Source organism: Periplaneta americana, chromosome 13 (genome assembly GCF_040183065.1).
Source record: "Periplaneta americana isolate PAMFEO1 chromosome 13, P.americana_PAMFEO1_priV1, whole genome shotgun sequence".
Taxonomy (NCBI): domain Eukaryota; kingdom Metazoa; phylum Arthropoda; class Insecta; order Blattodea; family Blattidae; genus Periplaneta; species Periplaneta americana.
This window is the reverse complement of record NC_091129.1, coordinates 63,802,705-63,816,631: the sequence shown is the minus strand read 5'-3', so window position 1 is coordinate 63,816,631 and position 13,927 is coordinate 63,802,705. Positions and strand designations below refer to the sequence as shown.

The 13,927-nt window shown below is 34.1% G+C and overlaps 1 protein-coding gene across 4 annotated transcripts in view; it reads right to left on the bottom strand.

Moving 5' to 3' along the window:
* Window positions 1–13,927, bottom strand: part of LOC138712014 (death domain-associated protein 6-like) — a 96,926-nt gene that overhangs the window by 24,853 nt on the left and 58,146 nt on the right. Inside the window, exon 11 of one of the 4 annotated variants that reach the window (XM_069843396.1) lies at window positions 3,806–7,462. The exons of 2 other annotated variants lie outside the window; for them this stretch is intronic. In XM_069843396.1, coding sequence (XP_069699497.1) covers window positions 7,416–7,462 — 47 coding nt within the window. In that variant the 3' untranslated portion in view covers window positions 3,806–7,415. Of the gene's footprint in view, window positions 1–3,805; window positions 7,463–10,973; window position 13,927 lie in introns of those variants that run through there. One more of the 4 variants, XM_069843395.1, reaches the window with a different exon arrangement.

Here is a 13,927-nt window from a genome sequence, read left to right as displayed (position 1 = left end):
TATTTAAGTGATCGAAAGTCCTAAATTAGTACTGTGCATATAGCTAAGTTAAATAATTTTATTTCAATCTGATTTATCAAACACTCGTGAATAACTTATCAATATCGTGCAATTACATAACTTCTCTCTTCATCATGTTCATACTGGCATCTTTGAATGTTAACAGATGTAGATGCTAAGCTCAACTTCACACTGGGCAAATGAACATCTCTCCGATTTAAGTCAATAAATTTTTATTATCTCAATTTTTCGTGCTGTTTTGCTATTAATGCCTTCTCATAAATAAAAACAGGAAGTCAAAATTTTATTAAAGAGAGTTAACAGTGGCAATAAGGTCTGAGTAACATTTTACTCTTACATTGAAACAGATGAGATTTCAACTTCCACACATCCTTCCAGATTACCCAGTTCACGAGCAGGGAAGAAAGCCACTAAGAAAACACCATAAGTAATCAAGAAACTATTCACCCTGCAGACAATCCTTACACAGCCCAATCTTTAGTTCTTTGCAGCATACGAACTACACCATGCTATTAATGTTTAAGTCAAACATTAATGAAGAATGAATTAACATGTATCACAGAATTTTAAAAATGTAAGTTTCATTCCTTAGCTATATGCACTTCAGTTTATAAAACAAACTATGTGCAAGACTATTGGAACACAAATCTAATGTGGCGACTATGGTTGTCCAGCTCTCACATAAATACAATAAAACTTCGATTATCTGTCACTCGATTAACTGATCATTGGATTATCCGACAATCTTCCCATCTTTTTCTCCTTCAACAGTTGAGGGTAAGAAGAGATAATGCCTGAATCATGTGTTCCTCTACCAACTGCACTTGAATCAGCTGAAACCCTCATGAGGTTTATGGACAAAGATGACGACACTTCATCCCCAGACATTGTTTTACTTCGAAGAATTAGAATGGAGATCAGAAAAAAAAAATACTGGCAATCAAGTTCAGAAAAAAAAAAAAGCGGCAGATTTCTTTAAAAGAACATAAAAATAAGGAATGAACAAGCTGAATGGATTATCAGTCTTTTACGATTAACTATTCCTACCCTCCTCTTCATTATGACGGATAATTTAGGTTCTACAGTAGATATGAGTTCAAAGACCAAAGGGTAGAAAAACATAGCTATTCTTTTTCCAAGTGCATTATAAACAGAATCAGTGAAATAAATGGCTGAGATGAAGAAAATTTTATTAGAGATATTTAAACAAAGCATGGCTTTATACTTCCTTTATTTTCACAGATATACACAATTACAACTTATATGATTATAACATCATTTTTAATCAGCACAGTACGATTATTTAGTCCTGACAGATGCAGGCGATGTGCGCCTTGGTCAGGCGAGTCCATTTAGTTACACCAAGAAGTGTTTGGGTTATTCACTCGCTTGCCTTCAAAGCGATTGGATGTCATGGGTGCAGTATAGCGGTATGTTTCCAGTACAATTAAGCTGTACAGTGTACAGTGCCGACCGCTTGCCCTTATCTCTACTCCGGAACTCTCCCCACTCCTCCTACTACTTCCTCTCTTTCGCGTCACTGAGCTGTCAGGACTAAATAATCAGTCTGTAATACTCAACAAGAATTACACGGAATATTTTTATGGCACTTGTAGTCCTTTCAACACAGAGATGAAAATCACTTTTGTAAACCTGTATGGATTTAAGGAATTAATGTGTCTGTAAAATTTAATAAATATAAATGGTCACTCATTACCATTAGTAGTTCCTTCAAAATGTCTCCAATGAAAAAATAAGCATTTTTAAAATTAAGTTTATGAATATTCACCGATCTCTAGAAACTTGACTCACTCATGTGAATATTACTATTCTATAACAAATATCAAAATATCAATTATTATTCAGTCAATATGGCTTAAGCATTGCATTACATATGAAATAAAAATATATGAGAAAAAATATATTGATGTGTTACATCCTATTTAATCTTGATTCAAACGTTTTCGCCCCTAATGGGGCATCTTCAGGTACAAATATAAGTATCATCTAAAATCAATTACAATACAAGCTTACATTTAAAACTACCTTGACTAGAATAAAGTATGACATGGTGACTATGTTATCTATATCAACATTAATTGTCCTGTCAAAATTAAAAACGAATTCATTTTAAAACAATGTGAATGTGCTTAGCCATGCTAAGCAGATCCCTTGTATCAGTGGCGGTTCCTCGGGGGAGGGAAGGGAGGAACGTCATCCTCACATTTTCTTCTTTTGAAAGTAAATACCAAATAAAATATGTGCCTTGAAATTCGAGGAAGATTCGATAATTTTTAAGTTCACAGCTATAAGAAAAACTCGGTTGATCGAGTTTTAAACGACGCACGCTCATGTGCTGTAGAAAACTGTGAGAAAGATACGAGATTGTCTGTGTGGAGGAAAGGCACTCCATTCCTCCTCTACTGCAGTTAACACACATAGACAACAGCGCAGTAGCAGCTAGAGAAAGAAGCAGAGTTTTAAAGCAAGTAAATGAACGGAGAGGGAGGAGATCCTCCTCTGAATCAGTCATGGGCGGGAAATAGAAACTGACTGGTCGTGCAGCAAGCTCGCTATCGCTGCCACCTAACGATGCTGCATTCAACCAGACTATCACATCTAGGAGGAGACACAACAAAAACAGTTTTAACGCAATGCTATGAAAGACATCATATAAACTTTTTTTTTAAATTATAAATAAAAAATATTATTCATTGCACTTTATATAGGCTACTATTCATGGTTTGAAACTTTCGTGGATATTTGAAAGTTAAAGTCAGGTTTATGTAAAACAAAGAGGAAGTAGTTCTACGTAGTTGGACCCTGAAATTCACTTCTATTCATTGTTTACTAGACAGGGCAACAGCCAAGTTGTCAGTTTTGTACAAATATATTTGAAACTGAAAGTAGGTACTCCAAACTACATCATTTTTAACATAAAAAATTAATCGGCCACTGGCAGCTTTGAACAATAATGATAGTATGACTTTACAAGAACTGACATTCTTCAAAAGCATGTGATACTGAACTTGTAAAATGTACATGTGGCAACACAGACCACGTGGGTGCAGTGTTCTCGCTTTCCTCAGATTATTTCCCATTCCCATTTCCATTTTCGTAAAACGGTTCCGGTTACGAGTTAGTAGCTAGTCTCTTCCAACACGTGTGATGCTGTAGGTGCTCGAAAAATGCTACGAGGTTGTGAATTTCCTTGTAATTGTTAATTTGCGCAATTATTCAACAATGAATGGAAGTGAAAACATATATATTTTGGACAATTTAGGTAACTCAGTTTACAAGAATAGATTATTGCTATACAGAAGGGAAGGCCAACCCCAACACTACCTGGTCTTACATGTATGCATATAGGCTAATTTGTAGCATGTTTCATTCAAGAAGGTATCATTTCGTCCTGTTAACTTCTTTCCTCCTCTTAAGAAATATGCAGGAGCCGCCACTGCCTTGTATGGTATCTCAAATGTATTGTGTTGTCAATAAAATCATTAAAATACTAAAACTATACAAATTAAAATCTAATATTATCAAATGTGGAGCCATAAAGCATGTATAGCTAATTTCGTGGAGCAATTGGAATTCTCGTAAAATGTTCAATGCCCTCGTATCTGAAAACAAACATATATCTGTGCTAGGTGAAATAGAGATTATTATGAAAAGTCATATGAAGGTATAATAATCTCTATTTTACCTAGCACAGATATATGTTTGTTTTCAGATACGAGGGCATTGAATATTTCACGAAAATTCCATTTGCTCCACGAAATTAGCTATACATGCTTTATGGCTCCACATTTGATAATATTAGATTTTAATTTGTATAGTTTTAGTATTTTAATGATTTTATTGACAACACAATACATTTGAGATACCATACAAGGGATCTATTTAGCATGGCCAAGCACATTCACATTGTTTTAAAATGAATTTGTTTTTAATTTTGACAGGACAATTAATGTTGATATAGATAACATAGTCACCATGTCATACTTTATTCTAGTCAAGGTAGTTTTAAATGTAAGCTTGTATTGTAATTGATTTTAGATGATACTTATATTTGTACCTGAAGATGCCCCATTAGGAGCGAACACGTTTGTATCAAGATTAAATAGGATGTAACACATCAATATATTTTTTCTCATATGTAATGCAATGCTTAAGCCATATTGACTGAATAATAATTAATCATATTTTGATATTTGTTATGAACACGAGGCTTAGCTGAACATTTTCCAACATGAATTGTAAATTATTATTATTCTACCTAAAGTTCACCATATAACTTATCAAATCATAAATTGAGGACATGGCACAAATAAGGCATTTATCGCTATACACCCCTTTTCCAATTATTGATGAATTTGTAAATAGAGTGTCTGCAGTACATAGTAGTAAAGTTTTGTATCTCTAGGTTCATTACACATGACAGGAGACATGTTTCATTACAGTGCTGCACATACATCAGTGTAACTGGGAACCTGTTTGTTTAGTGAGTCAGTCTAAGCAGGTTGTTCAAGAGTGTGACTCTTGTGCTACACGTAAACAAAGGAGAAAAGAAAGCTGTAGACAAAAACAAGTGGAAAACAGAAGAACTGAAAAGTAATAGAAAAAGTGGTAAATCTTACATGACTTCTAAAGGAACTCAAATAGCAGGAAAATCATTTGTTTCGATATGTAAGTGTTGTATTAAAACTTGTCAAAACAACATATCTGAAGATGATCAACAATCCATTTTTCGATTATTTTGAGATATGGGTGCTAAAATTCAATAAGATTTCTTTCTTGATTCTTGTTTGCATAGGAGTTACCTTTCTGATGCATAAATACCAACAGTTTCTGTACAGTCCATCTGGCGTAATTTCAGCATCAGCTTTGTACTCATCATCTTTCATTCATTTTAATGTATGGAAGACTCCAGTGGAATTGTTAAAGATGAAGAATTTGAATCCACCACAAATTAAACCAGTACCTATTAACCCCTCCAAGGAAAAGGTCGTAAGATGTCCCTACCCATTCTTGGATGAAGAAGGAAAAGCATGGTATGATACAGTGTTTGAACAAATGACAACAGCATCAACGGCAGCGGAAGACACGTCTGATGACGCATGGTAACAAATAAAAGAAGAATGAAAAGTAAAAAATAAACATATTTGTATTTATACATGTTGAAGTTATGTATTCTCTATTTCTATTAGAGTGTGCAATTATTGAGTACAATAAATGCAAAGGGGAGATATGATTTAAGAAACTGGGGTATAACTGATGTAAAAATATTATGTCCTTCAATAAATCAGTTTTGTAGAGGTTTACAAGTTTGTTAACCATATTAACATTGTTGTCGGAAAAAGAATGCCTAAAAAGTTTCACAAGACTTTTTATTACAGAGATGTGATGCTGTTTCTCAACAGTTTCCTTTATTACATTTATTTCAAAATGAATTTAAAGGAGGATGTGTTTCTGAATATTTGCTTAACTTGAATTCGATCAGCATAGCAAGCTCCTTAACATGTAAATCACATTGATCTGAAAACACCATTTTTCATTATACGCTCTTATTCGGGCCATGTCCTCAATTATGTACTAAGCAAAATTGAGAAGTTCATCTAAATACCTTAAATTTTTTCCAACTTCAAGTCATATGATAGTATACATTCATTTTCACTCTTTTAACCAATCCTTAAAAATATTATATAAGTAGTCTTTGAATTTATTTTTCAATATGTATTACTGATATTGTTAACACTGTACAACAGTGATGAGTTTTAACTAGCTTGCACCATTTTCTCTATTGCTTCCTAATACTTCTTGCTGCAGTTTTTTCTTCTGTCCAGTTTATGGTAGGTTAAGTGGTGTTGTTTGTTGTGAAGTTGGCCAGGGTCATTGTACACTGTACATTTTGCATCTTTTATTAATCCTATCCTATGGCGGTATCTGGGCAAGCAGTAGTGCCCATGAAGAGGCAGAATTTAGCAATTGCAGATAATCTTGACATATTCAGAATATCGCCAGTTTATAAGCAAAAATTGGAAAATTAAATACACACAAAGAAAAACAACTTACTAAAAATAATATTTTAAGAATTCAGTTTTGTTATGAGCTTTCGAAACACCTTTTTCTCAGAGGTATTATTTTTGACTTTATGTGTTTTGCTTGTAAGCCCACGATAGGTTCATTCAATCATTCATAGTTTTCTGCCCAAGGACAGGTCTTTCACTGCAAACCAAGCATTTTCCAATCTTTCTTATTTTCTGCCTTCATCTTGGTATATGATCCATATATCTTAATGTCGTCTATCATCTGATATCTTCTTCTGTCCCAAACTCTTCTCTCACTCACCATTCCTTCCAGTAGGCAGTGTCTTCTCAGCTAGTGATCCAACCAATTCCTGTTTCTCTTCCTGATCAGTTTCAGAATCATTCTTTCTTTACCCACTCTTCACTTCTTCATTTCTTATTCTGTCTGTTCATTTCATATGCTCCATATACACATTTCAAATGCTTCTAGTCGCTTTTCTTCATTTTGTCGTAATGTCCATGTTTCTGTCCCACAGCTCTTCCAAAAGAAAAAGGTCATCAAAAAATATCCCCACTAACATGATGTTCGACCAAGAAGGACCCAAACCAAATAGTCCCACATTTAATAGGGTCAACATAATGAAAAGGGCCACAACAAATATGTTCCACAGGTCAAACAGTCTCACATAAAATTGGTCAAACCATTAAAGTGTCTTTCAACTAAATGTCCCACACAATTACATTGCATGTAATAATGTTTTCAATAATAATCATTTATCATTGCCTAGCACTGAAATGTGGAATGTCAAATTCAAATATTGAATACAAACCAATGTTATTACACCACGATAATCTGTACCATTACCATCAAGACAACCAAAAAGGTAACAGAAAATATTGGAGATGTTTTGATCAGAAGAATTGTAATGTGAAATGTATGAATAATTCAGATTTGGGAAGTCTTAGAGGTGTTTTTAGTTTTGAGTTTTTTTTATATTCTGGATTTTACTTCTTACCTGTAGATTCCCGTGGGGTTTGTTAAGTATTGTTTCTCCTTTTTTAGTATGCACATCAGCCATTTTGTTTCTGCAATACCTACATGGATAAGAATCTACTACAGCAAAATTTGTTGTACAGGTTTTAGGATCTTTATTTGTGTTCTTGTATCATTTACTGTAGTGGTAGTGGTTGTAGTGATATGGTAGTTGTAGATGGCCTCTATTGCTGCAATATGTACAGTCTTGGAAAAAAGTTTTGACGCACTTTTCTAAGACTGTACTGTTACACTATGAAGTTGCTACCTATTAGTTGATTGGTTGATTAGTTACCAATGCCTCCAGATACAGTCATGCAGACCTTCATGAACTATACTAGCCTGGTGGTATCAAATACCGTTTCTGAGGTGGAAGAATCTGTAAAACAAAATTTCCTTCCTTTTTTTTTTTTCTACATGCTTCCAGAGTTATAGGCTCTTGCAGACTTGCTGATTAATAATAGTCTTTAATGGGTCTGGTGTTTTTTATCTGTCTTTAAGGGAGTCCCTAATAATGTTAGAGAACAAGGTTTTTATACTTGTAAAGACAATAATCGATTATATTATATATTTTTGTAAAACTGATTTTGTCTGCAATAAAGGTCATTAGATTAATTAAAACTGACACAATTTTGAAGTTCATTGCATTAATTTTATCTATTGTGTTTCACTGCATTACTAATTCAGAACATAAATATTTAATTCTCAACATTACTACAACACTTATTTATAATTACAGAGAAGAAAATGGCAGAAATATTCTGTGCCTATGAACCTATTTAACAGGCTATAACCAGACATGTTTAGCATGGGCATTTCTAGCTTTTAAACGAGATGCAACAGTGACATAGAATATTTTTTAAGCATGTGCCTGCATGCAACTCTGAAATTCTATATCACTCACTGTTGCACCTCATTTAAAGATTGCACTAAACATGCAATAGGTTTTGGTATGGATGTTTAAACCATACCAAAACCTACAAGTCTAATATAATTACTGTAATTAATGGCATCATGTCCATTTGATAGAAAATATTGTTCTGAATTTCGCATTTTAGTCAGCCCCATACTGTTTTATATCCTGAAAAATAGCACTTAACTAACAAATGCAAATCAGGTCTTTTGCAATGGCTATGGTGTGACAGGACCAATCAAATCATGTAAATGCTACATTGGTAGCATTTCAACAAAAAATAAATGTACTATAATATATATACTAATGTTCTCTCAGAAATCAGATCAGTTTCTCATAGTGAAGATCTACAGCACATGCATTATGTCCAGACACTCCCCCACTCTTCCTACAGAGCTGTGCACGGGATCGGATGAGTCTACTTAGGAATTATAGGGGAATGGGTTTGTCTTTGCCTTGAACTCAGTACACACACGTCCGACCTTCCCTTTTATTCTTACCCCCTCTATAGAAACGTTGTTCCCGTACTGCACATCGCGAGTGTCTTGACAAAATGCATGAGCTGTACTAGTGTCATTTTCTCCAGAAACATGAGTTGAAGAAAGTAAAGGAGAAACTTCAAATTGTGGCTTGACAATAGGCCCTCAAAACTGCAAACATTGCATATCAGCGTGAAGAAGTCCACTTGCTATGTTAAGAATATTTACAATTTATATTCAAGTAAAAGAAGACAGAATTACCGGGCTTCAGGCTACAGCAGAGGAATATCCTGGAAAAAGACACTAAAATACAGGGTGTTTAAAAAAAAAGTGATATTGCAACAGGAGGTGGGATTGGTCAAAACTAGAATAAATGTTTCTATAATTGTATGTCCAGAAACAAAACCTGTTAAGTTATGGATCATTTTACTTATGTTGAGTATTTACATGTCAGACAATGGACTTCGTCCAACAAGCCAATTCTAGTGAACAATACTACTTTATTGTCACAAAGTTTAACAGTACAATATTTTTGGGGTAAATGCCATAAACACAAATAGGAGTTGTGATGATTTCTGCCAATCTGTCCTCTGATAACATCTGTCTGTTATGTCGATGATCCATGTGATTACCATGCATTCTTATACATGCTTCAGCTCTTTTTCTCAAAGTATCACGAAATTCTAAGATCACACCTGGCTGCCCTCGGATTTGGGCACATGTATTGGACACTCGTTCTTGTAACGTATGCACTTTGTCGATGGGTTTGGCATACACCAATGTCCCCATAGCCAGAAATCCAATGGATTGAAGTCTGGTGAAAGGGGAAGCCATGCTACTTGACTTCCCCGACCAATCCATTGTCCATGAAAAGTTTGAGTTAAGTACTGTTGCACGATGCGTAGAAAATGTGGTTGTGCCCAGTCGTGCATAAACCACATCCGCTGTCTTTCTAAAAGGGCAGCATTCTCCAAAAGCATGGGTAATTCATCACACAGGAATCGATGCTACACAGCACCTGTTAATCTGTTAGGTAAAATGTATGGCCCTAGGAGTCTATCTCACACAATTTCTGCCCACATATTGATACTAAAAGGATCGTGATGTCTCACTTCCATGATTGCTCGAGAATTTGCATCTGCCCACACTTGTGTGTTGTAGTAATTTACTATCCCATGTCTTGTGAATCCTGCCTCATCCGTAAATAAAATGCAGGCTGTGAATTGTGGGTTTTCAGTGCTCTGTCGTAGAAGTCACTGGCAGAATTGTAATCTGGCATGGTGGTCTGGTGGCCTAAGTGCTTGCACACATTGGATATGGTAAGGATAAAGTAACTGCTCATGCAGAACTAACCACGCAAGAGCTTGATTTATACCTTCAGCAGCTGCAATTCTTTGCACAATTGTTTAGGGTCACATTCTACATGTTGCAACACCCGTTCCTCCATTTCTGGCATGCAAACTGTGTGAAGTCTACCGCAATCCATTGTCCTGGCTGCGAATAATCCCATTTCTGCAATTCACTGGAACAACCTGGTAAACAGTTTCTCTGATAGAATGTTGCATTGTGGATGATGTTCACCGTACATGATACAGGCCTGTCATTGACTACCATTGGCTAATCCATAGCAGAATACCATGTCTGCTATTTCCCTCGTGGAATAGTAAGACTCCATTTCACTGTTTACGTTGTCCACACTGCATGGAATCACTAATCTCGTTTGGCTACCTTACTGCAATGGAAGCACAATTTCAAATGACTGATGATGCTATGACTGATACAACCGTCAAGAGTGCTGAAAATCAGAAATATGCAATGAACTTCAAAAGAAAGACAGCCTACATCACCGAATACTACTCATAGGCTACTCAACATAAGTAAAATGGCCCATATCTCAACAGGTATTTGTTTCCGAACATACAATTATAGAAACATTTATTCTAGTTTTGACCAATTCCACCTCCTGTTGCAATATCAGACACTTTTTTTTAACATTCTGTATATACTTACCCAACTTGGCATGAACAATTTGTTCAACATTTAATTCTGAGAGACAATATGTGTTTTCTATGTAGATGTTCCGATCTTAATGAAGGAATTTGGCATCTTACATAATGTCACAGATTGGCAATTACTGTATTTATAAATTCATCTAAACAAAGTTCAAAGGACATATTGATTCATAATGTAATTTACTACTAATTCCTTTATTTTTTGCTATAGGAATGAAGGAAACTTTCAAGTAGGCCAATATAGCCAGAATTTTAGATGCAATTAGCTACAAAAACTTTTATTGGGAAATCTGCATTGATCTCAAGATAGTTGTATTGTTCACAGGCCTACAGGAGGAAGGTTTATAAAATATTACTGCTTTGTGTGTTTATGGATAGCAAAGCATTATGTAATGAAATAGTAGGGAAAAAAGGAAAAACTATATACCTGGAACAAACAAATTTAAAGTATGTGCCTCTAGTTTAAAAAAAAAAAAAAAAAAAAACACACACACACACACACAAAAGAAGTTCTTCTCGCCCTTTTCACATGAAACTTGGGTTAATGAAGAATTTTGTTAAGGCTTTGGACAAGTGCAAGTGTGTTTGAAAACCTGAGAACAGTTTTTCCTAAGGTGAATAAGACGAAATTAAAAGGTATTTTTGTCAGGTCTCAAATTAGCCTATTACCCAAAGAATATGCTTTTGAATATAAACTTAAAAATATTGAATCAATCACATGACAACCATTTAAATCAGTGGTGAAAGACTGAGTAATAAAAAGGAAGAAAATTATTAATTTCCATTGTCCGAACTTCTAAGAAGTTACAAAGACATGGGTTCTTGAATAACCCTAATTTTTTGCTCTCTGACCTATAGTTTTCTAGAAAAATTTGGTGCTGTAAGTTTCATAAAGTGTACTATAGTATGTACTAGTAAATCTTGGTTAGTACTAGACTAGTTTTCTGGATTGGGTTTCATACTAGAGTTAAATAAATAAGTACTATGATCAATTTCATCCTATTATGGTTTTTACTAAGCTATGTTCCATGTAACTACCAGGGTAAAAATAATTACTACAGTAACTACTAGGAGAAACTCTCATTTACTTTAGTTTTTTACTAAGGTAAACAAGAAGGTGTTTCATATATTTTACTATGGTAATTTTACTTTAGGTAAATGCTACGGTTTTTTACTTAACTCCATAACTTGGTAAAATTAATTACTAGTGCATATTTAAATAAAAGAAACAAAATAATAAAAAAAATCTCTTCAGAATCAAGTGACAATGATGAAGTTATTGTGGAGTATAGAAGACAAAGAAGATTTAGGCCAAAGACAAAGTTTGATATTTAAAAATACTTATGAATTCAATGAACGTTTAAAGTTAAGTTTTCAGCAATTTCAAATGGTACTAGAAAATATTGCTCCATATTGCACCAGGAACAATAACCATGGCCTCCTATTATATTTACATGTCATCCTACTACATGTATTCATAAATATGGCCAAGTAGGCTATGATCTACTTACTTACTTACAAATGACTTTTAAGGAACCCGAAGGTTCATTGCCGCCCTCACATAACCCCGCCATTGGTCCCTATCTTGTGCAAGATTAATCCACTCTCTATCATAATCTACTAAAGCAAAAATTTTACTAAGGTAGTAAAAATTTTATAAAACGTGAAAATGAACTTAGGTAGAAATTTAAATTTATTACAGTAAGTTACTAGAGTCTTTTACTATACTTTTATGAAACAGACCCCTGGTTGTATATTTTTTAGTGCTGTTGATCGATCAAAATATTTAATCGATTAACTATTTGGTAGAGTTGAAAAATTTTTTTAATATACTGTAATACACAATCGATTAATCAAGTTTTGGTCGAGTTCAAAAATTTTTTAATATACTGTAATACACAATTATTGTTAAATTTAACTTGTGTTTGGTGATAAGTATAAGTATTAAATGTTGTATATCTGTATATATTGTATCGTTATATTACAAAACAACTATTTTAATTACTTACTAACATATTTATTATGAGGCTTATAATTTATTGTGTCAATTTCTCTGGGAATTTTTGAGACAAACATAAATAACAAAAAGTATGAAGACTCACTTAGTTAATACTGCTTCATCCATGATTTTAAACATGTGAGTGCATTCACATACTCCGAATTAAGTGCTGCTCTACGTTTAGTAACAATGTATACTGTATCACTAAACACAATCTTTTTTTTTCTGTCAAGCACTTCTCCACTATCGTTAAATTTAAATCCAATACGTTTCACCGAGCTTACTTCTCAAATTCTCATATGACATAATGGAGTTTACACTTTTCAGAAACCACAGAAAATTGATTTTTTTTCTTTATCAAACTAAACACACAGCCTTCATATACAAACTCAGTACAGAAACTGCAACTTCTGCAAAAGCACAGCTGTCGAAACTGAAGACTGGCCCCTATTGTAATCGAATTACCAGATTTTAGAAAGAGAAGAATGTAGTTTCGTTCTCACTTGCACACAGTGTAGACATGGCTATTTTATAAGGGATGAGAGGGACAAATCCGAGAAAAATATGTTGTTGTTGTTTTCTAATGCCAGGCGTTTGACAAAGTCATTTGACCTTTTGCACTCCAATATTTTTCAAAGATATTATCATGGTCAGCCACTGAACCACAGATTTTGAGATGTTCCAAATCCATTTCTTGGCTTGAGCTGCACAATGAGCAGTTAGGGGACTCAAATAAACTAGGAGGAGTAATTGCTCTAGCAATATCAATTGCAATTCTATTTATTATACCTATATATAATTCAAACTTCCGAGGTATACAATTTTATCCTATTAATCAAATTATATTCTGATTAATAACAAATATTGTGATTCTATTAACATGAAATGGAGCACACCCTTTGATATATTCCAATTCTATGCAGGTGTTTGGCCAAACAATCATGGCCTATTGCCAATCTAAATGCAGCTGCAGACGATTTTCGTAGTAAATCGGGAATTAACTGTGGATTTTGATGCAGAGAGTTCCATTTTTTCCCTTGAGATTGTGTTATAAAATTTTGTTTGTTAGAGTCAAAGTATGTAGATTTAATAAATCTTTTCACAGAATAATACGTAGATTTAGTAACAGGTCTGTAAGTAGCAGTGCTGCCCTTCTTTGCTAAAGCATCCGCAATCTCGTTTCCCAGGATTCCACAATGGGATGATATCCATTGGAATACAATTCTTTTATTGAGTGATATTAATTGAGAGAGCATTTTAGTTATTTCTGCTGTCTGAGATGAAGGTGTATGTTTAGAGACTATTGATAGAATAGCTGCTTTGGAGTCTGACAATATAACTACATTCTTAAATTTATTGATGTGGCATAGAAGATTCCTGAGACTTTCACTTATTGCAATGATTTCTCCATCGAAACTTCTTGTTCCGTACCCAAGAGATC